Consider the following 24,109-nt stretch of genomic DNA (forward strand, 5'->3'; position numbering starts at 1 on the left):
CACGGCGTGGACGTTTCTTTGTGTATTACATTTTTAAACATGTATTCCCACTTTTTTCTCAGTGGTTATTATCTTAATGGTACATGAAGGTGAGTAAAATTTCAGCAGTCGTGGAATGCACCTAAATACTCTATTCAAATTGACGGTAAGAGCATTTGACAGTTTAATAGTCTTCCAAAACACAAACACGCCTTTCCAAACTAATTCCACACATGTATATGGAGAGGAGAAAATAAGTAAATGTGTCTGATGCTCTTATTCCTGACGAAATTCGATTTTTTGTTATGCTAATATATTATTCTATAAATATAGAGGAAACCGACATGGATAGAGTATTCAAATTACCTTCGACTACCTTTATTGGTGGCAAAGAAAAGTCGTTACCACTTAGAGAAATATTACGTCGATTGGAATTGACCTACTGTAGACACATCGGTGTGGAATTCATGTTTATCAATAGTTTAGAACAATGCAATTGGATAAGACAGAGGTTGGAAACTCCAGGAGTTACTAATATGACCCCAGAAAATAAACGTCTCATATTGGCCAGGTTAACCAGAGCTACAATGTAAGTAATTCTACTAGAAGTAGAAGAATATACACAGGGGATTAATATATGAATTTATTCAATTCAATTGTACTTGTCTATTTCAGTTTACCTTCATTTGGGGAGCTGATTGTGCCCGAAACTTACTTCCCTTGCTCAGTATTTCAACACCACCCTATTTCGTCGTAATTGTCCATATAAACGTTCATAATTTCATAAAAAAAAATTGTAGTAATTTGCGACTTAAAGTGACAATTTCTAAAACTATTGAACGGTTGATTTTGTAAAGAAATCCATCAGAAAGCGTTCATGAGGGTATTTCAGTCGGTTGCAGCAGTTAAATGTTTTTGCGCTCGTTTTTAGGGGTGATCCGCATCAAGGATCAATTCGTCTAGACCTAATAAAGTGTGGTTTAAACAAATTATACAGCTTTCCATAATATTTTTTTGTAAATTGTGAAAACAATTCCTTGGAAAACTGTATTAATTCAAAATATTACATTTTTCTACACAATTTTTCAAGTAAAACGAAAATAATCCCCCAGTAACAGCGAATTTATTCTAAATGAAAATTTATTGGTTTTAATTATCTTTCTTTCTCTGGAAAAAACTATAGTTTGGATTAAAACACTTTTCCAACGACAAAAACTATTATACTTATTTTGAATTAATACATTTTTCAACAACAGAGATATCACATCACTCAATAAGTCGCGTGACTAACTTAGAAAAATGTTTTTTGCCCAAAAATCGATTTTATTCGTCAATCTAATCTTCAAGAGCAACACAATCATTCCAATCTTTGTCTTTTGCCTCAAAATAGGCTTCAGTTTCAGCAATTGCTTCTTTATTTGAGCTGAATTTCTTACCGACTAGCATTTTTATGAAATCAGCAAATAGCCAGTAGTCACTGGAGGCCAGATCTAGACTATACGGTGGATGAGGGAGCAATTCGTGTAATTGTCTTGGTTTTTTCTTCGACATATGATTGTTTCTCCTTTTTGGAGATAGTCGGTGAACAATATTCCAAATGCGTGCCAAAATACTGACGCCATAACCTTCTCAGCTGACTGTTGTGCCTTTGAACGCTTCGAACGTGGTTCATCGTCTGCAGTTGATCGTTTTGATTCCGGAGTGAAGTGATGGATCCATGTTTCATCCATTGCTAAACACTGCTCTGAATCATCAAGGCGTTGTTGTTTTTGATCGACTGTGAGTAAACGCGATACCCATTTTGAAAAAAACTTTCTCGTGGTCAAATGTTCATGCATAATTATAAACTTCTGATATCTTTACAGTGTCAGTTATGTCACGCCATTTCAATTTAGGATTAGATATAACCTATTTGTGGACTTTTTTGATGTTTTCTGGAGTAATCATCTCACGACCACGTTTAACTTTAGCAAACCAATAACAAATCGCTCTTTTCGTTATAGCAGAAACTTTTGAAGCCATTGCTAAGTTTCTACGGTTTTTTTCATCAAGAACCAATGTTAAATTAACACAAGAAATTGTTTTGGAAATAACAAAAGTAACTTTACTTAAATGACTGATTTCTGATTAATTGAAATGTTATGGAATTTTACACATAGACTTTCGAAAGTTGGTACTTCGTAAACGTCATATGGTAGCGTCATCTGTGTGTCAGTAACACGACTTATTGAATGATGTTTCTGTACATGTATCAAGCTGTCCAAATAATGTTTTCATCGAGAAACTTCGGAATGCGTTATTTTACTATCCGCCATCTAATGAAAAAAAAAAATAACTGATACTGTTTTCTTAGATGGATGACATCAAATATTAGACCATTTTTATACAAAAATACTGACTTATTTTTTCACTAAAAACGTTCTTCAAAGGGATCTGCGTTATAACCTTTTAATGCTTTTTCAGAATTTCCTCCATTTTTCTATTCATTTCCTAGAAAGTTGCCCTTTAATTTCCTTTTATTGGTTCTACAATAGACGACTTGCTCAACCACATCTCTTACAATTTTACTCTTACTTATTTTCTGTAATAATTTTGAATGTCACCACGAAACCAGCCATTTTGAATCATTCCGTTTGTTGTATGTGACGTCAGGCTGGAGTTCAAGAACGATAATAGAATTAAATTTTGTCAAAAATTTGTTGGAAAAGTACGAAAAACATGTTTAGCAATGAACCGTAAGACAAAAATGATCATCCACAACGGAGTATCTACTTTTAGTGTAATGTTCGAAATTTATTTGTAGGTTTGAATCATTCTTGGCGAGAAAATATTCATCAGAAAAACGTTTCGGTCTCGAGGGTTGCGAAATTTTGATACCAGCTATGAAGGCGGTGATTGATAAATCCACTGATTTAGGTGTGGAAAGTATTGTGATGGGTATGCCGCATAGAGGTCGTCTTAATGTACTTGCCAATGTCTGTCGCAAACCTCTCCATCAACTTTTCACACAATTCGCTGGTTTACAAGCCGCCGACGACGGATCTGGAGATGTTAAATATCATTTGGGAACCTACATAGAAAGGTATATATATATACAATTTGACCTGGAAATATTTAGAATGTTTGAACATAATTCATGTCATTAATTGGTTTAAGATTCTGTGGTCCCGATAACCAAATATGTGTCTTGAAGTTATATCAAACTTCATTTCTTTGGTTTTGTTTCAGGTTAAACCGAGTTACGAACAAAAATATTCGATTGGCCGTTGTGGCGAATCCTTCACATCTTGAAACAGTTGATCCTGTTACTCAAGGTAAAACTAGAGCGGAACAGTTTTACAGAGGAGACGGAGAAGGCAAAAAAGTAAGTTGGAAAGTTGATACAGGCAATAATTCTTTCATATTTACAGATTTTGTTAACGAAAAAACGAGTTTCCTAACTAAAATTCGTTTTATTCTACTCAATTTCGTAAAAGATTCTTCTCCTGCTTCAAAATAGGCTTCTATTCGATACTTTGTTCCTTGGAGCTTTGAAAAGTATCATTAGTCGAATCTGGAGAATACGGTGGGTGAGGAAACCAATCGAAGTTTAATTTATTGAATTTGACAATCGTTTTTATCTTTATGTGAGATGGTGCATTGTCTTGAATTGGTCCATTAATATATAGTTGTGGCGATTTTATGTTAATTTCAGTAATTTTTTCTTCTTATATTGAATCTCTCAAATATTTCTTGGAAAATGACTGACGCGGACACAAACTTTTTTCTTTTACTTAGGATTGACAGGATTTTTCCTTTTTTTTTAACTTTTGTTACATGAGCAGTTTGACCAGTATAATTCTTGACGAGTTCATTGATATCAACTTAAACTCCCAAAACTCCCCCGTAAACGAGTCCTGAATTATTTCAAACATTTGTTTTGTATATGGATACAAAAACATTGGCACATAATAAAGGCATTCGTAATATTTTTAACACAGTTGATAAATTTGACATGACACGAAATTTTGGTGAAGATATCACTGACTCAGATGACACATAATAGGACATTTGAAACAATTTCTTATAACACTCATCTTTTATAAGATTTCACTTCAATATGCCGACTCTTCTTCATCCTTTCAGTTTTAATGGCTTTAATTGTACTTCGGTTGTCTATATAGAGTTTTGCCTTCACTTCTTTCTCAGTCAATTCTTTGAGCTACTCTATCAGGAACTTTGATACATTCACACGCAGCAATAAGTTCAGACTCCATTGTAGATTGTGCGACTACTAATTTTCTTCTCGATGTCCAGGCAATTGGTCCTCCTAATATCATAATGACATATCCTGAAGTACTTTTTCTTCTTATTTCTTTGGTTTTGTCTTGGTCTCCTGATTCAACATCTCTTGCAAAGTCAACATCACAAAATGCTTCTTTTTCATCGTTTCTACCTTAGAATATTCCACTTGCTGTTGCTACTTTCAGATATCTCAGGACTATTTTGAGATTTACATAGACCTCATTTTTTTACATGAGCAGTTTGGCCAACATAAAACTTGAACTTGCTTGCTTCTCCGTTCCCAAATAGTCGAAAAAAAATATGCTCTGTATATCATATAAGCCCCTCATTCGTTGTAATTTTGATGGCCTTTGAATGATTCCAATCCACTCAGTTGATAGTCGTTTTAATTCAGTTATATAGTGGTGGATCCAGTTTCCATACAAAAATCCTTCCTATACCATTTTTGTAACAAATTTTTCTTCGGCTACAAAATAGACTTCTGTTTCATCGATGACTTCCGCGTTTGATTGATATTTTGTTTCTTGGAGCATTTTTTCTAGTTCTGAAAAGAGTCATTAGTCAAACCTGAAGAATATAACCTTGGTCATCCGTTATATCGCTTTGAATGATTCTTTCATGGTCCAATCCACTCAGTTGATAGTCGTTTTGATTCAGGTATGTAGTGGTGGATCCAGGTTCCATCTATAGTCAAATATTGACACAAAAATCTATTTTATTTTGCTCAAATAGGTCTAAATAGTACTCTTAATCATTAATTCTTTGTTGTTTTTTTCTATTCTTCTCCACATGAGCTTTTTCATGCTCAGCTGTACTTCCGAGGTATTGTTCTATAGCTTTCTTCATAGTTTTGAAGAAGGGGTGAGGCAGATCGATAAAATTTTGGTAAATCTCCTGGTATTCTGACAATTTTTGGAGATTATGTTCCTCAAAATTTGATCTGGTACCTAATTTTTTCAGGTCATGTCTATTTTGTTACACGGAGATGCAGCATTCTCTGGACAAGGTGTTGTATTTGAAACTATGCACTTATCAGAATTACCCGATTATACCACACACGGTACCATCCATATTGTTGTCAATAATCAAATCGGTTTTACCACTGATCCACGTTTTTCAAGATCTTCGCCTTATTGTACAGGTAAGATACTAAATATAAATTATTAAATGTAGTTTCTTGAACCGAATTATAACTTGGCTAATCATCTATTAATGTGGTTTGAAATTTTAGACGTTGCACGTGTTGTAAACGCTCCTATATTCCACGTGAACGCCGACGATCCCGAAAGTGTAATCCACGTTTGTAATGTGGCCGCGGAATGGAGAGCTACGTTCCACAAAGACGTTATCATCGATCTTGTATGTTACCGTCGAAATGGACACAACGAAATCGACGAACCCATGTTTACGCAACCTCTGATGTATAGAAAAATCAAACAGACCAAACCCTGTTTGGATAAATACGCCGAACATCTAACGAACGAAGGTAATTCTAATATTTTTATGTAATTGATTAATCTAAAAGAAATTATTATTATTAACAGGAATAGTAACTGAAGAGGAAGTTAAAGACGTTAAAGCGAAATACGAAAAAATTTGCGAAGAAGCATTCGATAGGGCGCGTAAGGAAACTCATATCAAATATAAAGATTGGATCGACAGCCCTTGGTCAGGTTTCTTCGAGGGGAAGGATCCATTGAAAGTGAATCCGACTGGAGTTATCGAAGAAACTTTGGTACATATCGGAAAAAGATTTTCCTCCCCTCCTCCTAATGCTACTGAATTTATAATACACAAAGGTAAAAGAAACAATCTTCTAATCGCTTTATTTCATTTTATTATTTTTTTTTTTTTTATTTAGGTATTGAACGTATTTTGAAATCTAGAATGGAAATGGTAGAAAATAGAATAGCCGATTGGGCCTTAGGAGAAGCAATGGCTTTTGGTTCATTACTTAAAGAAGGTATTCACGTTAGATTATCTGGTCAAGATGTCGAAAGAGGTACTTTCTCACACAGACATCACGTACTTCATCATCAGACAGTCGATAAAGCTACTTATCGGTAGGTACTGCAGTCTCACAAACAAAAAACGCTTTTTTTAAAAATATTTTCTATTTTTTTATAGCCCGTTGTGTAATCTCTATCCAGATCAAGCACCATATACAGTTTGCAATAGTTCTCTCTCTGAATATGGCGTACTTGGTTTCGAACTTGGTTATTCTATGACTAATCCGAACGCCCTCGTTATTTGGGAAGCCCAATTCGGAGATTTCTCCAACACGGCTCAATGTATCATCGATCAAATGTTATCCAGCGGTCAGGCTAAATGGGTCAGACAAACTGGATTGGTTATGCTTCTTCCCCACGGTATGGAAGGTAAGTAGACTGACAAATAATTTGATTTGAGCTACTTTCAGTAAAAATCTACCGCATCATTCACTTCCAGTACTAAGTATAAGTCGTTTCAGATCATCCGATGGTTCTACAAGTGGTAACTGCTTGCTATAAACTAGTGTTTACATTTTACTAACAATTTCGAAGAAATACACAATTGACAAAAACATTTTTAATTTTGATAAAAACTTAACATTTTGGTTTAATATTCATGCAAGTAGGCAGACACGTCGGTGGTTTACGATCCACTTTTCTGCATTTAAATCTATTGTCGCGTCTGGAACTGTCAGTAGAAGCAGGATACGGTCCTCGCCCTGTTCTTGAACTGGGACGTTTTTTTCGAGATTGTACGAAAGCAAAACAGGAGAAGATGCAATCCAATAGATAAAATAACGCGGCTACAATAGCTAAAATTCCAGCTATTTCAGTCCATTCTTGTTTATCTATTATTACCGGTATCGCAAAAGCTAATAAAAGGATAAATAATATTAACCAGGGTATCCAAATCCATTTTAGTAAACAGATGGGACAATCAATAACTAGCAGCACCACTAAACATACACTACTCAATATGAGTCCGATGATAGAGAATATTAGTAGCAGCAATGGAAATATGCTGAAATTTCCTCCAAAACATATGAAGAATATAACAAATGCTAATGTTAATATTTCCAAAACTTTCAAAATAATTGTTATTATTTTTAATACGGCACATTTTAGGCAACACATAACTACGGACGATCACAATGAGATTTTGACATTTCATATTAAATTGTCATCTGTGAAGACAGGAACGTAGTTTGTTTGATTCATTCTGACATTGACGTACGACATTTCCGTGTTGTCTAATCGCCGAAATAATAGTAGGAAGTTTTGAAATTGTGAGGTTATGTCTTTATGTCACAGTCATTTAATCAAAAGTAAATTGTTAAATACGATGGTTACGGTGAATCATAAGTTTTTAAAACCAATTGAAATTGTTTTTCTACATACAACTGAACAAAATTTCTGTAACGTATTAGAATAATTTGAAGAATAAAGTTTATAGGTATAGGTGTTGTTGATCAGTCCAATTTTATATTCTTATTTTGTTTGCTGTATTAAATGAAAAGCAACGATTATTTAGTTTTTATTTTTGACATTTCATATTAAATTGTCGTCCGTGGAGACGGGAACGTAGTTTGTTTGGTTTATTCTGACATTGACGTACGACATTAACGTGTCGCCAAAATAATAGTAGGAAATTTTTGAGGTTATGTCTTTATGGAGTAACGTATCAATCTCTAATTTTTCGTTAAATTGAAAAATATTCCGACTGAGTACCATAAATTGTTGCAAGAGACCTATGGGGAAAATTCTCTATCTCGTGCGAGTGGTATAAGCGCTTTGGTGAACGCATAAAAAGAGCACTGAATATTACCAGCGCCCAGGTCACCCTGTGACTATTTCAACTCCGGAAGCAGTGACCAAAATCAACCAAATTGTGCGTGCAGATCGTCGAATGAGCATCCGGATGTTTGCTGATACTGTAAACGCCGATAAAGAAACGGTTAGAAAATTTTTACACGCGGAATTACACATGACCAAAACCTCTTGCCTCAACGAGTCTGCTCAGATTTCTTTCAAAGGTTACAAAAAGATTTGCTTTGAAAGGGACCCGATTTGAGTCGATGGAAGCGGTAAAGCAAAAAACGGCAGAACTCCTTTTTAGTAACCAGTCTCATTTATTATAACCAGACCTCGTAAAGATAAGAATAATTCTGATTGAACCGATATGATTGATCATCACATATTGAGTACATTATTTGAGAGTAATTGATACATGATTTTAAAAATTTTATTTGATTTTTCTTAAAAAAAATTCACTCTTCTACTAGATGGAATGGATAATGAATATTGTCTTTCAATTCTTCAGCGTGACATACTCTAACTCCGTTCTTGAATGCCTGATTAATAGCACACATTTCATTATGATCAAGCTCAAAGTCAAAAATACTAATATTATGTTTAAGTCTTTGGAGATTGGAGGTTTTGGGAATTGGTATTGTTCCTAATTGGAATACATAACGTAGAACAACTTGCGAACCGGATTTCTTATATCTCTCTCCGATATTAATAAGAGTAGGATCTTCTAAAGATAACATTTTATCATCCGGTTTGGCCCAAGGTCTTGCTGGAGACCCCAAAGGAGAATATCCCATGATTTCTATAAAGTGGCTTTTACAGAATTTGATAAGTTTATGTTGTGGCAGAAAGGGCGTCACCTCTATCTGATTTATCACCGGTGTTATATCACAATTATCTAAGACTCTCAATACCTGTTGGCTATTAAAATTGGATATACCGATAGATTTCGTTAATCCTAGTTTCACACATTCCTCCATACCTTTCCAAGTTTTAACGTAATCGTAATCCAAATTCTCGGCGTTTTTGAATGGCAACTTTGGATTTACACGTCTACCTTTTTGTGCCGTTGGAAAATGTATCAAATAGAGATCCAAATAATCCAACCCGAAATTCTTCAAAGATGCTCTACAAGCCGGTACTACTTTCTCTTGTTCGTGAAACGTATTCCACAATTTAGTACAAATGAATAAATCTTCTCTGTATACAGAACCTTCTGAAATTTTACTTCTTAAACCCTCGCCTATTTCTTTTTCGTTACTGTAAAGCCAAGCACAATCGAAAAGCCTGTACCCAACCTCTATGGCTTGTTTGACGACCTCTCCAACTTCTCCTGGAGGGGCTAGCCATGTACCGAGACCGAAGGAAGGCATTTTTATGCCGTTGTTTAATGTTAAAACTGGCGGAGGACATTTAGGGAGCGTTACAGGGACTTTTTTCGTATTTATGCAAACCTTTTTTGATAGTTTCGGTAGCTTCTTCATCACTATTTATGTAAAAAATGTAATAAAATAATATATAACCTTAACTGTAAAAGTAATGTTGACAGATTGACATATATTTGTTTTAAGCAGCCACATTTGACTTACCCCATATTGATCAACTTACCCAGGTCGACAAAATTTCTCATTTTGAGGTTATATTTTTAGAGGCTACTGCCTGTGCTTTATGCTGTGTTTCTTTGTATTTATATAATGCTTAGTGATTCGTACATTTATCTGAAGTCTTATTGAATCTTCTAACGTTTCATCAATTATTTTTCTCGGCTTTTTTCCCATTACTTTCGCGTACAGTTCACCATATGTCCTTAGTAGTAAAATGCCTCTATAATTTTTGTATTCCTCTGTGCCTGTTCTTAAATATACGTATACCTAGAAGATATTTTGTACAAGATCCTGCATCTCAATGTTCTGCTTCTAAAATACCCATACTCCTCCCAAAGGATGCTATTTGTGGTGCTTTAGTGTCCCACATCTCTCCTTGAAGATACTTGAGCCTTTTAAATAAATGAGCAGGACATTCCCAGAGTAGTTGCTCTGCTGTTTCCATCTATTTTTCACAGAATCTACAGTTGCCATCTTCTTTCATGCCTGTTGTCTTAAAATGATGTTTCTCCAGTAAATCTCCATCTGATTCTTCGGCCTTTCGCTCAGTTTTTTATTGATGTGTCATTTCATAAGACCACAGAAGGGCTCTGATCTTAAGTTGCTCCTTTTTTGTAAAGGCTGTCTACTTCCTCATTGCCTGGTATACCTTGGTATCCACACTACGCTAGTTTGGACGTGCATTAAATAGCTTTCAAGACAGAGAAATTGAATGTGCTTTTTAGAGAAGTTTCTATCCAAAAACTTCTGAATACATTTGTTTATTGCTAGCAGCTCTACCTGAATATGGTGAAGGATTTACCTATTTTTATGGAGGGATTCACAAATGCGCAATCCATCTCTTTGCGCTAGCTTCGAACCATATCTACGTACCAGAGAGATACATTTCGAGCTCGTGGAATATCTTTGATCCATTGGTTTGTGTCTGCTTTCTAGTTTTATCAGTTTTAGAATTCTAAGGTGACCTGTCAGATTTTTCTGTCGATATTACCCTGAGGGCAACGCTAAATGCATCTTCTTTTCAATATAAGGTGAAGGGGAGGCGGGTTTAGCAGCTTTTCTAAGGTTGTGGTGGGACAGTTTTACTCTCTGTCGATGCCATTTCTGTTCTTATTATGTCATTGATTGTAGTTTTTACGCAATCTATCTTCAAGTCATATTCTGCTTTCAGTATTTCCACTGTTAAACTGTCTTCCAGGTACTTTTCCTTAATTTTTTAATAGATGCTGTTATCTCTTCTATTTTATTAAATATTTCGTCATTCTATTTTATTATCTGAATTTTTCATAAAAAATGAATGAATAAAAGCTTGTTTTTATTTAAAACGTAGGAATTTGAGCATCATAACCCACATTTTCCGATGCTTTATTTGATTGAGTACTCCTGGAGTAGTTTATTTGTTATATCTTAACCATATCCCATAATAACTGCAAATAATTTTAATTTTTCTAAAATATTTTCTATAAACCTCTGCTGATAAACAAGTTTGTTATAGGTCAAGGTCCGGAACATTCGAGTGCTCGTCTAGAGCGTTTTCTACAAATGTCCTCCGACGATCCGGATTACTTCCCACCAGAAAGTGACGACTTTGCCGTCCGACAATTACACGACATTAACTGGATCGTCGCAAACTGCACCACACCAGCGAATCTCTTCCACATTCTTAGAAGACAAATAGCATTACCTTTCAGAAAACCATTGATCATCATGACTCCTAAGAGTTTGTTACGTCATCCCGAAGCAAGAAGCTCCTTCGATGATATGGTCGAAGGTACAGAATTTAAAAGAATTATACCCGATAACGGACCAGCTGCACAAAATCCTGAAGGTGTTGAAAAGCTTCTTTTCTGCACCGGAAAAGTATATTTCGATGTATTGAAAGCTATTAAGGATCAAGGGTTGGAAAAGAAGATCGCCATGACTCGAGTTGAACAGGTAAATAAAATGTAATTTTTATGTATAACTAAGAAGCATCTGGGAATAAACTAAATAGTTTCAAAAGCTATTCGATTTAATTATAAAATTGTTTATCGAAATAAAATATTTTAAAATTTTTAGCTTACCCCTTTCCCGTTCGATTTGTTGAAACAAGAATGTGCTAAATATCCTAACGCGCAAATTGCGTGGTTGCAAGAAGAGCATAAGAATCAAGGTGCTTGGACTTATGTTCAACCAAGATTCGAAACAACTTTGGCCGGTCAGAGAACAATTAGGTAAGAAGTTTTCCAAGATTTGCGTTGTTTCCAGAAAAACAATTTGGGAATTGTCAAGTTATTTATAACCACTTAATATGGCTTTTATTTACAATTGCGTTTTTTTTTTCATGACATAAAAATATTTACCCGAACAAACATTGTATGTGGTATATTCATGTTGTATATTAACATTGTCACATGATTATAAAAAACCATGATGGCTTAGTGGTTAGGTCGCTTTCTACCCTCGAATTCCCTGGACCAATTCTCAAGAAAAATATGGCTATAAATTTACACTGGTAGATAGAAATTAAGTTGAATAGTGATTTTTTTATTGATATTCCTGTGATCAGTACATTTTGTCCTATACTGTATAATAACGCACTGAAATTTAAATTGTACTTATAGTATTTACTATACATCATTATTCCTTGAACGAATAGTTAGAATTATGCACTTTCATGCAGATTTTACAAAAGGGCATAATTAGATATTAGGTAAATAAAAATCTTTTCAATGATTTCAAAGGACCTTTCATATTTTTCAAATGACAATAACAACAATTTTCCACATTGCAAATTCTTGAAAAAATAAATAAGAGGGCAAATTCCAAATAATAATTAATAAGAAAAAAGCCATACAAAAATGAATACTTTCAAAGATAAATTTACTTGAAAAAGTCGTTTTCAATTCGTTTCATTAATGGACGAATGTTGTAGTAGCAGAAACAAGGAATCGGGTTGGTTTGGTAGATTTTTTGGAGGCAATCAACCAAAACCTGAACCACAAGAATCTGATCAAAAACCCAAACCGAGGGTAGTAAGGTGAGAATAAAAAAATCATATCTTCATTGCTGTAGCTTCAATTTTATCAATTTATTTGGTTTTGGTTGTTTGCCGTTTTTTAAAAGCACCGTTTATGTTATTAACTTAAATACACGATCGAAAACTGGTCTTTAAACTTTTTGAAAAATTGAAGAAAATCCATACAGGTTTTAATAGATTCCTGTCGCAAGTACATGTTCCATAACAATATCAATTATTCTAACTAACACATGATTCAAAGACATTATAATAATTTCAAAGCTTCTCTAACTTTTAGATGTTGTGCGTTTAGAAGGATTCGTCTTTTACCTCAAAATAGGCTTCAATTTCAGCAATTGCTCCTTTATTTTAGTTGAATATCTTACCGGATAGCTAGTAGTCACTGGGGACCAGATCTGAACTATATGGTGGATAATGAAGTAACTTTACTTACATGGTTGTCACTTTCTTCTGTCTAATTGAAATGTCATGAGTTTTTACACATAGTCTTTCGACTATATTGGTACTTCATAAAGCGCCATCTGTGTGACAGTCACACGATTTATTGACTGATGTTGTATCTATTGAAACAATTTGTCTAACTCCACATTCTCTACATTAAAGTAGTGAAGTATTGATACTAATATTATTTAATATAAATTAAACTAATACCACATAATCCCGATAATAAATTGCAATATTAGTTTCGATGTTTATCACTTAACCCACAATCTCCAATCAAAAATAATCAAATTGATTTATTGTAATTAATGATGTTTATTATTTAATCAATTTCATTGATTTTTTTTGGATAACTCAACATGTCGATTACAGGAACCTTAGTTTTAACTTCTCTAAGGTTTTTCCATAGTTTTGAAAGTTATTTTTAATATTTACCATATATGGTATTGGAAATGTTTTACGGAACATAGGAATATCAATAGAAATTCAATATAATGTCGCTATAAAATATAATATACTTAATTAGTTAACTGAACTCCCACTTCACTCTTTGATTACTTTATTTTAGTGTAATTCTATTAGTATCAAAATCAATTTGTATCAAGACAAGAATGAAGAGGTGTACTTATTCTTCTCTATAACTCTTTATGCCCATTCGAGCGTATGAGTATCGGGTTTTTACTCTCCTTTTATTCATTTCTTCCTCTCCTTTGCTATTACATGCATCTGCTTTATTGTGTTATGTTCAACCTCCATGTACTAATTGTTATAGCCAAGTTTTTGTAGGTCTCCTTTTCTTATTATGTGTTATGGTTTTTTGCTCTTTGTATCCGTTCCAGTTTAAACATCTTTCAATTATATTAGTTCTTATTCTATTCTATTCTTCTTAATTTCTTATACATCCTCGTTTTCCCTGCTATTAATGTCAGTTGCTTCATCTCTACTGCTACCATCTTATTAAAGTGGGTACAGTTATTGACTTGTATACTTTTATTTTTTTGTCTATTCCTATTTGTTTTCTTTTACCTGAATTGTCTTATTTAGAGCTTAGTATATTTTATTTGCTTTTCGTATGTTATTTGTTTCTTAATATCAGTTAATTTCGACATCCAATTGTCATAATATTGTTAGTGGTTACCTGTACCTTAATCAAGATTTGTTTAGAACAAAATTACCCTCAATTTGGGTAATTTGGTCGCTTACGCCCTTCTGTCATAACTTGATTGATATATGAATGAATTTTAATTATCTTTGTATTATTTCGTTTATTATTTTTTTAGTAATTAAAGTTTTTTTTGGAACCTACAAATAATTTTTTCCTTATATAGCAAAATATTAACTGCTTTTTTTTAAATTTCAGCTATGTTGGTAGACCATGCGCAGCGAGTACTGCGACTGGAAGCAAAAACCAACATCTTAAAGAAGTGGCACAACTATTAGCAGATGCTACACGACTCTAAAATAATTGAAGATGTTTTCTATGCAAATATTTATTAGCCTTTATCACAAAGAGAACAACCTAGACCACTTGAGTAAATTGCACCAAAGCAATCGTCTGATATTTTATGAATTTGATATAGGTTGTTAGCATTTCAACGATTCCTAGGTTTTTGATACCTTTTCATTATTTATTTTTTTATGATATAAATCAAAGGTACCCTGCTAACAAAACATTGTATTTAATGAATTTTCACTTGAATCGTTGAAATGATTTTTTGATAATTATTTATTATTCTTTTCATTTTATAAATAATTCAAAAATATCAGACAATTCGTTAATATTACCTAATGTATTTATTGTAAATATTTATGATTTAAAAAATGATGAAAACATAATTTAGAAGTGTCACGAAATATTTCAATTTATCATAAAATACCAAACTTTATGGGTTGGTTTACAAATATCTGTAAATAATTCTCAAAATGTATATTTTCCAAATATCAAAATAATCTTACTGATTTTAAAATGGATGAGTGATGCCGTCAAAAGACAACGATAATGTTTACCCAAGAAAAATAATCGATCTGTTTGAATTCGATAATTTATATTCTCCATTTTAACTTTTTCATTAAGTCATTCTTTATATTATTATCCTTTCTAGTATGAAATTTCGAATGGTATTGCGGGTTGACTGTTCACGAGTTTTTTAATGTGCCAACGTTTCTATCCTTTATTTAACCTTTGTCAAGGCTACAAATATATAGTAGTCTTGATAAAGATCAAATAAAAGATTGAAACATTGCCATTTAAAAAAAAACTCTTGGACAGTTTTATTTTTCATGTTGCAATTCTGGATAGTTTGAACTTTCTGTTTTACTTATATTTTTTATTATTTCTCTTAGCTCCCTCCTATTCCCTTAATTATCTGCTTTAACAAATGTACGATATTAATATTTCCGATTCTTCTCCATGAAGTATTAATGAAATTTTTTTTAATAAATTTTAAAATTTATCATTAACAGAAACTAGTGAATTTATCAAAATGTAAATAAAAGTCCTTACCTCATATTTCATTTATTATTAACCAAAACGTTAAATAAAAAAAACTAAAGGCTGCAATGATGTAAATTCCATTAGTAAAAGTAAACAAATTCCTAAACTCAAATTTTATTTAATATTTTGTAACTGGTTTGAAAACGAGAATACCAAAACTCAAAAGTCAAATGGAATTGCAACTAGCGCGTAATAAAAATGACACCAATCCGATAATATTGCAAGTGCAAGATCTTGCATAACATTAAACAATCAGCTGCACTTCATCTGCGCATGCTTTTTATCAAGAAATATTGCGCCGTGCATTGTATTGCATCATGTTAAGTGGCCTTTAGTTTTCTTCTACTTCCTTTAATTCATCCTACGATACCGTCTTATGTATTCCTGATGGAATTACCTCGTTAGTGACGTCATCTTTCTTCCTTTTTATATATTCACCCATATATACAAAATCTGATTTCGATTCTGCTTTTCAAGTATTTTAACAAATGTTAGCTGTTAAAATTTTTAGTTAGTTATATTTAGTGTAAGTTATTTATTGTATGGACGTATATATATTGTTCGGATATAGCTGAATGAAAGTTTTGTTCAAATTCATAATTGTTTCATTTTCCCTACCCTTTCATCTTTTTATTTCAATCTATAAGGATATAGACAAACTTCTTTATTAGTTTGTTGGATATCAAAAGTAACAATATTTAAAAAAATCAATAATATGTAATTTATTCAGTAAAATAATATCAATGTGTTTTTATACCCATAACTTGTTCACAGTTTTCACCAGATTTCTTACGAACTGCGTGTAATGGAACTTCGAGATTATCAATGATGGTTGACCATATTCGTTGTTTTAAAACATCAAAACTACTTAAAAAAACTATTAAGTAAGAAAATAATTAAACTTTGTTTTAATAATCTGACTACCGTACTTGACAAATACCGTACTACTAAGAACCTTGTATCTGTTGGCAAACCGCTTTAGATACCTATTTTACTCAAAAGCTATGAATAATTATATTCGTGGTCGTTGTAGTCACATCAATATAAAGAAATTTGAATGGTATCAGAAAATTGTTACGTTTCAGATCAAAAACGCAAAATGAATATCCTTATTGATAAATATTTCGTCAATTGATTGTGTTTAACGGTTATTGAACTCTTAGAAAATCGAGGAACTTCATACGATGACAAATTTATAGTAATTGAAATCTCAAGAACTATATTTTAAATTTTATTGAAACTTTATATTTTATATACATAATTGTTCGTCAAGTTGCACTGGTATATTTCTGTCAAATGAAACGTATAAAGTGAAGGAGCACAGGTTGATAACTTGTTGAAATTTGAGACGTTTGATAAAAATATAAAAATGAATAGACATTTGACAATGTTTAAAAATATTTTAACTAAAGTCTATTTAGTAAACAAAACATAGTAAACCAAAGCAATGATCAGTGCGTGATTAGCACGTGAATATCCCGAGCGAAACGCGTCGCGGCATCGTTATTAGTCAAAATCGGTGGCATAATATTCTACAAATAAAAAGACGAGTGGGAGAAGCGAGCGCCACGTCGCTGCAGAAGCCGTTAGATCAGGTGTAGTACAGGGACGGCATCGTATTGTCGTACTGCAGGGTTAATATTTGTCTGTTGCGTAATTTTCTCAAACAGATGATGAAAATAGCTTCATTTTTTTTAACAAATGATTGTGAATATTTATAAAAATGAAATGCAAGAAAATGATAACAATACTGTACTATTTCCAATATTTCTGGAGTATCTTCTTCAAAAAAGTATCCATCAAGAAAAAAAATTCAATTTATGACTTCGACACAAGCTCCATCACAAACATTTTGCCCAATTTTTTCTTTCAAAATGAGTTACCTACAGTGTATAGTTCTGAGAGTTCTATAAGGACTTGGACTTTGGAAGATAAACATTTTATAATTTATTAAAAAAACTGGATTTCAATACAAAAAATGAAGAAGGAACAATTTATTATTAGAAAAAGCAGAAATAATTGTACGAAGGCGAAAATACCTTAGAAAAATTAAGAAATTTCGAGAAGAAAATTTACTACCTGGATGAACCATGGGTATTTGCTGGATATATTAAGGATAATGTTCGGATGGACTCTTCCATACAATCCTCAATGCTAGCATTCTTGGTTTTAGCAATAAAATGCTATAAATAATCATTGAAAAATTCAACGATACAATTAATCACTTATACCCACATATACGAGGTCTGGCTATTAAATAACGATACTATAAATAGTTGCAAGATACCTATTGGGACAATTCTCTATCTCGTGCGCGTGTTTTTGAGTGGTGTAAGCGCATTAGTGAGGGCCGAGAGACCACTGAACATGACCAGCGCCCAGGTCGCCCTATGACTGTTTTAACTTCGGAAACAGTGACCAAAATCAACAAAATTGTCCATGCAGATCTTTAAATGAGCATCCGGATGATTGCCAAGGCTTTAAACGCCGATAAAGAAACTGTTAGAAAAATTTTATATGACAAAAGTCTGTGCGAAGCTGGTGCCAAAAAATCTGACTCCTGACCAAAAGCTCTTGTTTCAACAAGTCTGCCCAGATTTCCTTGAGAGGTTAGAAAAAGATCTGCTTTGAAAGGGATCCGATTTGAGTCGATGGAAGCGGTAGAGCAAAAAACAGCAAAGCTCCTAAAGGCCCTCATCAAAGAAGACTTCCAGCACTACTTCGATCAATGGTAAAAACGTATGGAAAGGTCTATAGCGAGGGGAGGGGAGTATATTGAAGGGGAGCATTCGAATGTAGAATAGTTTTTATAATAAAACCCTTTTTCGTAACCAGTCTCGTTATTTAATAGCCAGACCTCCTATATAATTATTTCGATCAGTTTCTAAACGTTATCTAGATGACTTTCCGAACATTAAGATCATGATTGGGTTAACTCGACCATTGTTTCCGAAAAGGCCTATGATGAGTGGGTACCCTAGCATTACCTGGTGGATTTAGAGATGTTTTGAAAAACATTGGCGAATGGATGTAGTGATTTTGCAACATATTGGAGCTTTTTAGCCCCCTAAACACATTTGCTTGTTTTCTGTTATAGTTTCTCGTTGCTAATCAATAGGAAAGTTAGTAAATGACAACGATATTGAGGAGTTCGATGGTTTTGTATCCAGAATTATATCGAGGCCGAAATATATGGGATCATATCACACTTCTCGATATTAAATTTAAAGATCAATTATTCAAATTAAAATCTTTCGTAGTTTCATTTAACTCGATTATAATCAATACTGATTCATATGTATGTATAATATACAACTTTCCACATACTATTTGAACTACAAATTTAATATAATTCATCGATTCGATTATTACATAAGTGATAAGTGAATTTTCATTACTAAAATTTGAAGTCATCTTTTTGAGTACTCTGCATTCTTTCCATGAGAAACTTCTCCAATTTTTTCGACTCTATTCGTTCTATTTCTCTATGGCGTTTAGTAGTATCACGAATTTTAAATGGTTTTTCTCCCTCTTCTTGTTCCTCTTCTTCTTCTTCCTCTTCCTCTTCGTTTTCTTCGTCGCTTTCTCGTTTTTCCGATTCTTTCTCAATCTTTCTTTTACCTAATTTCAACATGTCTTCTTCGCCCTTATCCTCATATTGTTCAGTGATATCATTGAATTCCAATTCAGATGTTTCTGATTCTCTTGTCGCCGTTGCGTATTCCGACAAATTCATTTCCGTTTTCATTCTGTTTGCTGCTTCTTCAACTACGGCAACTGCCTTTCTGCACACCGGATCATCTTCATATTCCATATTGAATCGTAGATTTCTAATGTCGCATTGAAAGATTTTTCTACAGCACATCACAATTTCTAATCTATTCAGAAGACTGACCTCTCGCACTTCTACGTCGTATCCTAATTGTTTCAGACTTTCTACAACAAATAAAGAAAAATTTAATGTTTCCAAGTATGGAAGAGGTTAGGTTTCCACTTTTTCATATGCCCTTTGTTCCTTCTCTATTTTCTCGTCATTGGATTCTCCAATTCTTCTCCTCTTGTCATGTTGTTTTAATAGTTATTTGCTGATTATATTTCACAACTGAGTAAAAGCTTCATTATTGTGAAAGGAATCCAACAAAAACCATTTGAGTGTTGAAACCCGACTGAGACCTATACACCAAAATATACTCCAGGCCTCCAACAGAACGATACATTTTGGAAAAAGCTTCCTACCTTTTCTCCGTCTGATCCGATGCGATTATCAGTCTTTGGTGAATCCTATTTTCATGTATTTAGTGAAAGTATCTGGCTATTCACTTATTTTCATCGCGGCAGTGCCTTGCACTTTATTCCTTTTTCTTATTATTTTGACTTTCTTGTTGGGTGCGTACAGTATCTAGAAATAGCAAATTCTTTACCGTCTTATTACAAGTTAAAGAGTAGATATACTTGTTAATGATGTACCTACTCGAATGTTAACGAATTGGCAGATCTTTTTCATTGTTATTTTCTTATTTTTGTCTTCACTGATAGTCAGTTTCTTCATCTGGATGTTGGTATGGATGTTACGAAAGATGGGATATACTTTAGTCACTTCTGGGCACCACATTACTCTTAGACAACCGTTATAATGAAATATTTATCGATGTAATTGTTATTAATCAGTATACATACTTAATAAGCCACGAACTTTCTGTATCCTGTGTTCGATTACTCCGAAAGCTTCATATGGACCATAATCAATTCTTAAAGAAATTCCCATTGGAAATTATTAACTTGAATAAAATCAGTGACAATACGTAAAAATGTGAGTAAGGCAGACAGCTGTTGATGCGTTTCTATGACACAAACATATTTTTGATTATTTATATATTTTCCAACACAAAATCTATTAAAATCAAAAATCTATCAGCTGTACCTTAGAGCCACAGTATATTAAGTGCACTTTTAAGTAAAAATGATGCTTTCTACATAAAATTTTGCGTAGCGCTTTTTTCAGTATTCGAGAATACTAAGACCTGGGCTAGCAAGTGTCTATATACCTAGTGCGGTCCAGGAGTTCTTAGTCTAACATAGAAAAAGTAAAAAAGTCGTCGCACTCTCGGTGCGAAAGAATTTAGCTAATTTTTTACTTACTTTACAATCTTAATTTGTAAAACGAAGTTTCCATGAAAAATAAAACAAGAAAAATATCAATAACTTCATTTATTTAATAATTTTGTCTTCATTATTTATTGATAATTCTCATGATAATTAATTCATGAAAAATTACCTTAAATGACAAAAATTGATGTGTATTGTCGTCGACTCATGTCATTTGAGGTTATTTGGTCACTTGGTTAATTAAATCAATTCTTTCCTCGTAATGTCCATAACTTCTTTCGCTTTAGTAAATCTACGGTTATACAGCGCTAATAATAGCCCATTTTATGTGTAAAAAATGCGCTGAAAAAAGGTCACGGATAAAAATGACTAAAGCTTCTATAAATGTTTGTACACCACTTGCTTAATTTCATCGTCTCAAGCTCTACCTTCAACTTTACGAGCAAAAAATAGTCGGACTAGACCTGATTTGGGCTATATGGTGGATGTTCAATCTCTATGAAGCCACATTCGTGTACAGTAGCCTTGAAAAGTGAAGCAGTGTGGACCGGAGAATGCACATGAAGCAAGCACACACCTCGAGTGATTTTACCGCGCCTTTTTTCGATAATTTTTTAAGAAATTGGCGTCTTAAGTCTTAAGAAAATTTGGACATGAGAAAAATGCGCAAGATGAGTGCAGCGTTTGCTCACAATGGAACAAAAACAGCGTCGTTAAGATGTTTCCATCAAGTGTTTGGCAATGTTTCGTAACTATGAATGAAACATGAAATCAAAACAATGGACTGAAAAGGGAGAACCGGTTCCAAAGAAAGCAAAGACCGTTCCATCTGCAGGCAAAGTCATGGAGTCGGTTTTTTGGGACCTTGAAGAAGGAAAAAACTTTAACGGCGAATTATGCAAACTTATGCAACGTTCGAAGGAAGAAATCAAGCAAAAACCTCCGCATTTGGCTGGTCTGAAAAGGGAGAACCGACTCCAAAGAAGGTAAAGACCGTTCTATGTACAGGAAAAGTTATGGAATCGGTTTTTTGGGATCTTGAAAAAGGAAAAAGCCTTAACGGCGAATTATGCAAACTTATGCAACGTTCGAAGGAAGAAATCAAGCAAAACGGCCGCATTTGGCTGGGCTGAAAAGGGAGAACCGACTCCAAAGAAGGTAAAGACCGTTCTATGTGCAGGCAAAGTATGGAGTCGATTTTTTGGGATCTTGAAAAAGGAAAAACCCTCAACGGCGAATTATGCAAACTTATGCAACGTTTGAAGGAAGAAATCAAGCAAAAACAGCCGCATTTGGCTGGGCTGAAAAGGGAGAACCGGCTCCAAAGAAACTAAAGACCGTTCCATCTGCATGCAAAGTCATGGAGTCGATTTTTTGGGATCTTGAAAAAGGAAAAACCCTCAACGGCGAATTATGCAAACTTATGCAATGTTTGAAGGAAGAAATCAAGCAAAAACGGCCGCATTTGGCTGGGCTGAAAAGGGACAACCGGCTCCAAAGAAGGTAAAGACCGTTCTATGTGTAGGAAAAGTTATGGAGTCGGTTTTTTGGGATCTTGAAAAAGGAAAAAGCCTTAACGGCGAATTATGGAAACTTATGCAACGTTCGAAGGAAGAAATCAAGCAAAACGGCCGCATTTGGCTGGGCTGAAAAGGGAGAACCGACTCCAAAGAAGGTAAAGACCGTTCTATGTGCAGGCAAAGTATGGAGTCGGTTTTTTGGGATCTTGAAAAAGAAAAAACCCTCAATGGCGAATTATGCAACGTTTGAAGGAAGAAATCAAGCAAAAACAGCCGCATTTGGCTGGGCTGAAAAGGGAGAACCGGCTCCAAAGAAGCTAAAGACCGTTCCATCTGCATGCAAAGTCATGGAGTCGATTTTTTGGGATCTTGAAAAAGGAAAAACCCTCAACGGCGAATTATGCAACGTTTGAAGGAAGAAATCAAGCAAAAACGGCCGCATTTGGCTGGGCTGAAAAGGGACAACCGGCTCCAAAGAAGCTAAAGACCGTTCCATCTGCAGACAAAGTAATGGATTCGGTTTTTTGGGATTTTGAAAAAGGAAAAACTATCAACGGCGAATTATGCAAACTTATGCAACATTTCAAGGAAGAAATCAAGCATTTGGCTAAGAAGACAGTGTCGTTTCATCAAGACAATGCACCAGCTCACATACTCGTTATTGCAATCAGTGAATTAAAGTTTGAATTGCTACCACATGCACCTTATTCACCAGACTTAATCCCCTCTGATTATTTTCTGTTCTCAGCTTGAAAAATAGCTCAGTGGTCAAAAATATTCCGACAATGAAGAGGTGATATCGACACTTAATGGTTATTTTGAGGAGCTTGATGATTCTTATTATAAAAAGGGTGTCGAACTTATTGAACATCGCCAGGAGCTAAAAGGAGATTACGTTGAAAAATAAATATATTTTTTTTTCAAAATTTCTGTGTTTTCTTTGTTGGGTCAGTTACTTCTGAGACCATCCTCGTATTTGTTTTAGTAACAACTCAAAACCAGCGGCAATATTTGTTAAAATTATTTCTGTATACATTAATTCGACTCTAATTAATGGAATACCTTGTATATAGATTAACATCGGTCAGTACAAGATTATGAGATTCAATATTACAAAACCGTAGTTTTAGAATTCGGTTATTTACAAAATGTTCAATGCCAAACAGCTGTTCCGTAGATTACAATAAAATAGACTAAATATAAATCTGGTCCCAGAATCCTCCCCCACCATAAAAATTCTCGCAATTATTTCAGACATCACACATTACAGAAATTTGTGAGACTGAGTGTGGTTTTTTTCTATAAAAAAACAATGTCTTACCAAAGGCCTTCCTTTTGGCACTATCGGGCGGATAATAATAAGAAAAAAGTGAGTATTAGCAACTACATTGTTAATGTTTGACACTTGGCTCTAAGCTCGTTAACTTGAATATATTCGACGCTAAAAATATCTTACTTATTATCTGAGCTTCTTCTATAACTTATTAATATTTATTCCATCATAACACGAGCAATTCTCAATATATTTTCCATGTATCCATTATGATAGAAATATATATTTAAACGAACAATTCTTTCAAATGAAAGTTTCATTCTAACACCCTGTAATTGTAATAATTTTGTATTGTAATTAATAAGTGTGATACGTCATTTCGCAAAATATTTCCCAAATTTTGAATGATAAAACAGTGATTAGTCAGCTAAATAAACATGGAAGAAGTCCTCCTGAAATTGCAGAAGTCATTTGGCGATTTTTTTCGATTGGTGCAACACTAAAAAAGTCAAAAATAACACGAAAAATGTTTTTATTGTATATTTCTCGGAAAAGTCAAGCCATTTTTATAAATTTAAACATTGATATA

General features: G+C 33.7%; 4 protein-coding genes across 14 annotated transcripts in view; 2 read left to right on the forward strand and 2 right to left on the reverse strand.

Moving 5' to 3' along the window:
* LOC130442124 (2-oxoglutarate dehydrogenase complex component E1) overlaps positions 1–16,216 on the forward strand; it is a 43,563-nt gene extending 27,347 nt beyond the window's left edge. For 3 of the 9 annotated variants that reach the window (XM_056776167.1, XM_056776165.1, XM_056776170.1), the window contains 12 exons: positions 313–568; positions 2,783–3,061; positions 3,208–3,343; positions 5,224–5,404; positions 5,495–5,749; positions 5,808–6,062; positions 6,125–6,326; positions 6,391–6,641; positions 11,163–11,602; positions 11,726–11,880; positions 12,582–12,686; positions 14,488–16,216. In XM_056776167.1, the coding sequence (XP_056632145.1) occupies positions 313–568; positions 2,783–3,061; positions 3,208–3,343; positions 5,224–5,404; positions 5,495–5,749; positions 5,808–6,062; positions 6,125–6,326; positions 6,391–6,641; positions 11,163–11,602; positions 11,726–11,880; positions 12,582–12,686; positions 14,488–14,587 (2,615 nt within the window). In that variant the 3' untranslated portion in view covers positions 14,588–16,216. The remainder of the gene's footprint in view (positions 1–312; positions 569–2,782; positions 3,062–3,207; positions 3,344–5,223; positions 5,405–5,494; positions 5,750–5,807; positions 6,063–6,124; positions 6,327–6,390; positions 6,642–11,162; positions 11,603–11,725; positions 11,881–12,581; positions 12,687–14,487) is intronic. The other 6 variants (XM_056776168.1, XM_056776166.1, XM_056776171.1 and 3 more) reach the window with 2 other exon arrangements.
* Positions 8,344–10,715, reverse strand: LOC130442125 (aldo-keto reductase family 1 member B1-like). The gene has a single exon (XM_056776175.1). The coding sequence runs from the start codon at positions 9,545–9,547 to the stop codon at positions 8,522–8,524; it is 1,026 nt and encodes a 341-aa protein (XP_056632153.1). The 5' UTR covers positions 9,548–10,715; the 3' UTR covers positions 8,344–8,521.
* Positions 16,217–19,018: 2,802 nt separating the features above from the next.
* LOC130441777 (cilia- and flagella-associated protein 251-like) lies at positions 19,019–20,386 on the reverse strand. The gene is made up of 2 exons (XM_056775563.1): positions 20,299–20,386; positions 19,019–19,557 (listed from the first exon to the last, which is right to left on the reverse strand). Exons 1-2 carry the CDS (start codon positions 20,384–20,386, stop codon positions 19,019–19,021), a joined length of 627 nt encoding a protein of 208 aa, XP_056631541.1.
* Positions 20,387–23,464: 3,078 nt separating this feature from the next.
* The window catches only part of LOC130441223 (PDZ and LIM domain protein 3), a 43,012-nt gene continuing 42,367 nt past the window's right edge, over positions 23,465–24,109 (forward strand). For all 3 annotated transcript variants that reach the window (XM_056774800.1, XM_056774801.1, XM_056774803.1), the window contains exon 1: positions 23,465–23,616. In XM_056774800.1, the coding sequence (XP_056630778.1) occupies positions 23,560–23,616 (57 nt within the window). In that variant the 5' untranslated portion in view covers positions 23,465–23,559. The remainder of the gene's footprint in view (positions 23,617–24,109) is intronic.

Source organism: Diorhabda sublineata, chromosome 3 (assembly GCF_026230105.1).
Source record: "Diorhabda sublineata isolate icDioSubl1.1 chromosome 3, icDioSubl1.1, whole genome shotgun sequence".
Taxonomy (NCBI): domain Eukaryota; kingdom Metazoa; phylum Arthropoda; class Insecta; order Coleoptera; family Chrysomelidae; genus Diorhabda; species Diorhabda sublineata.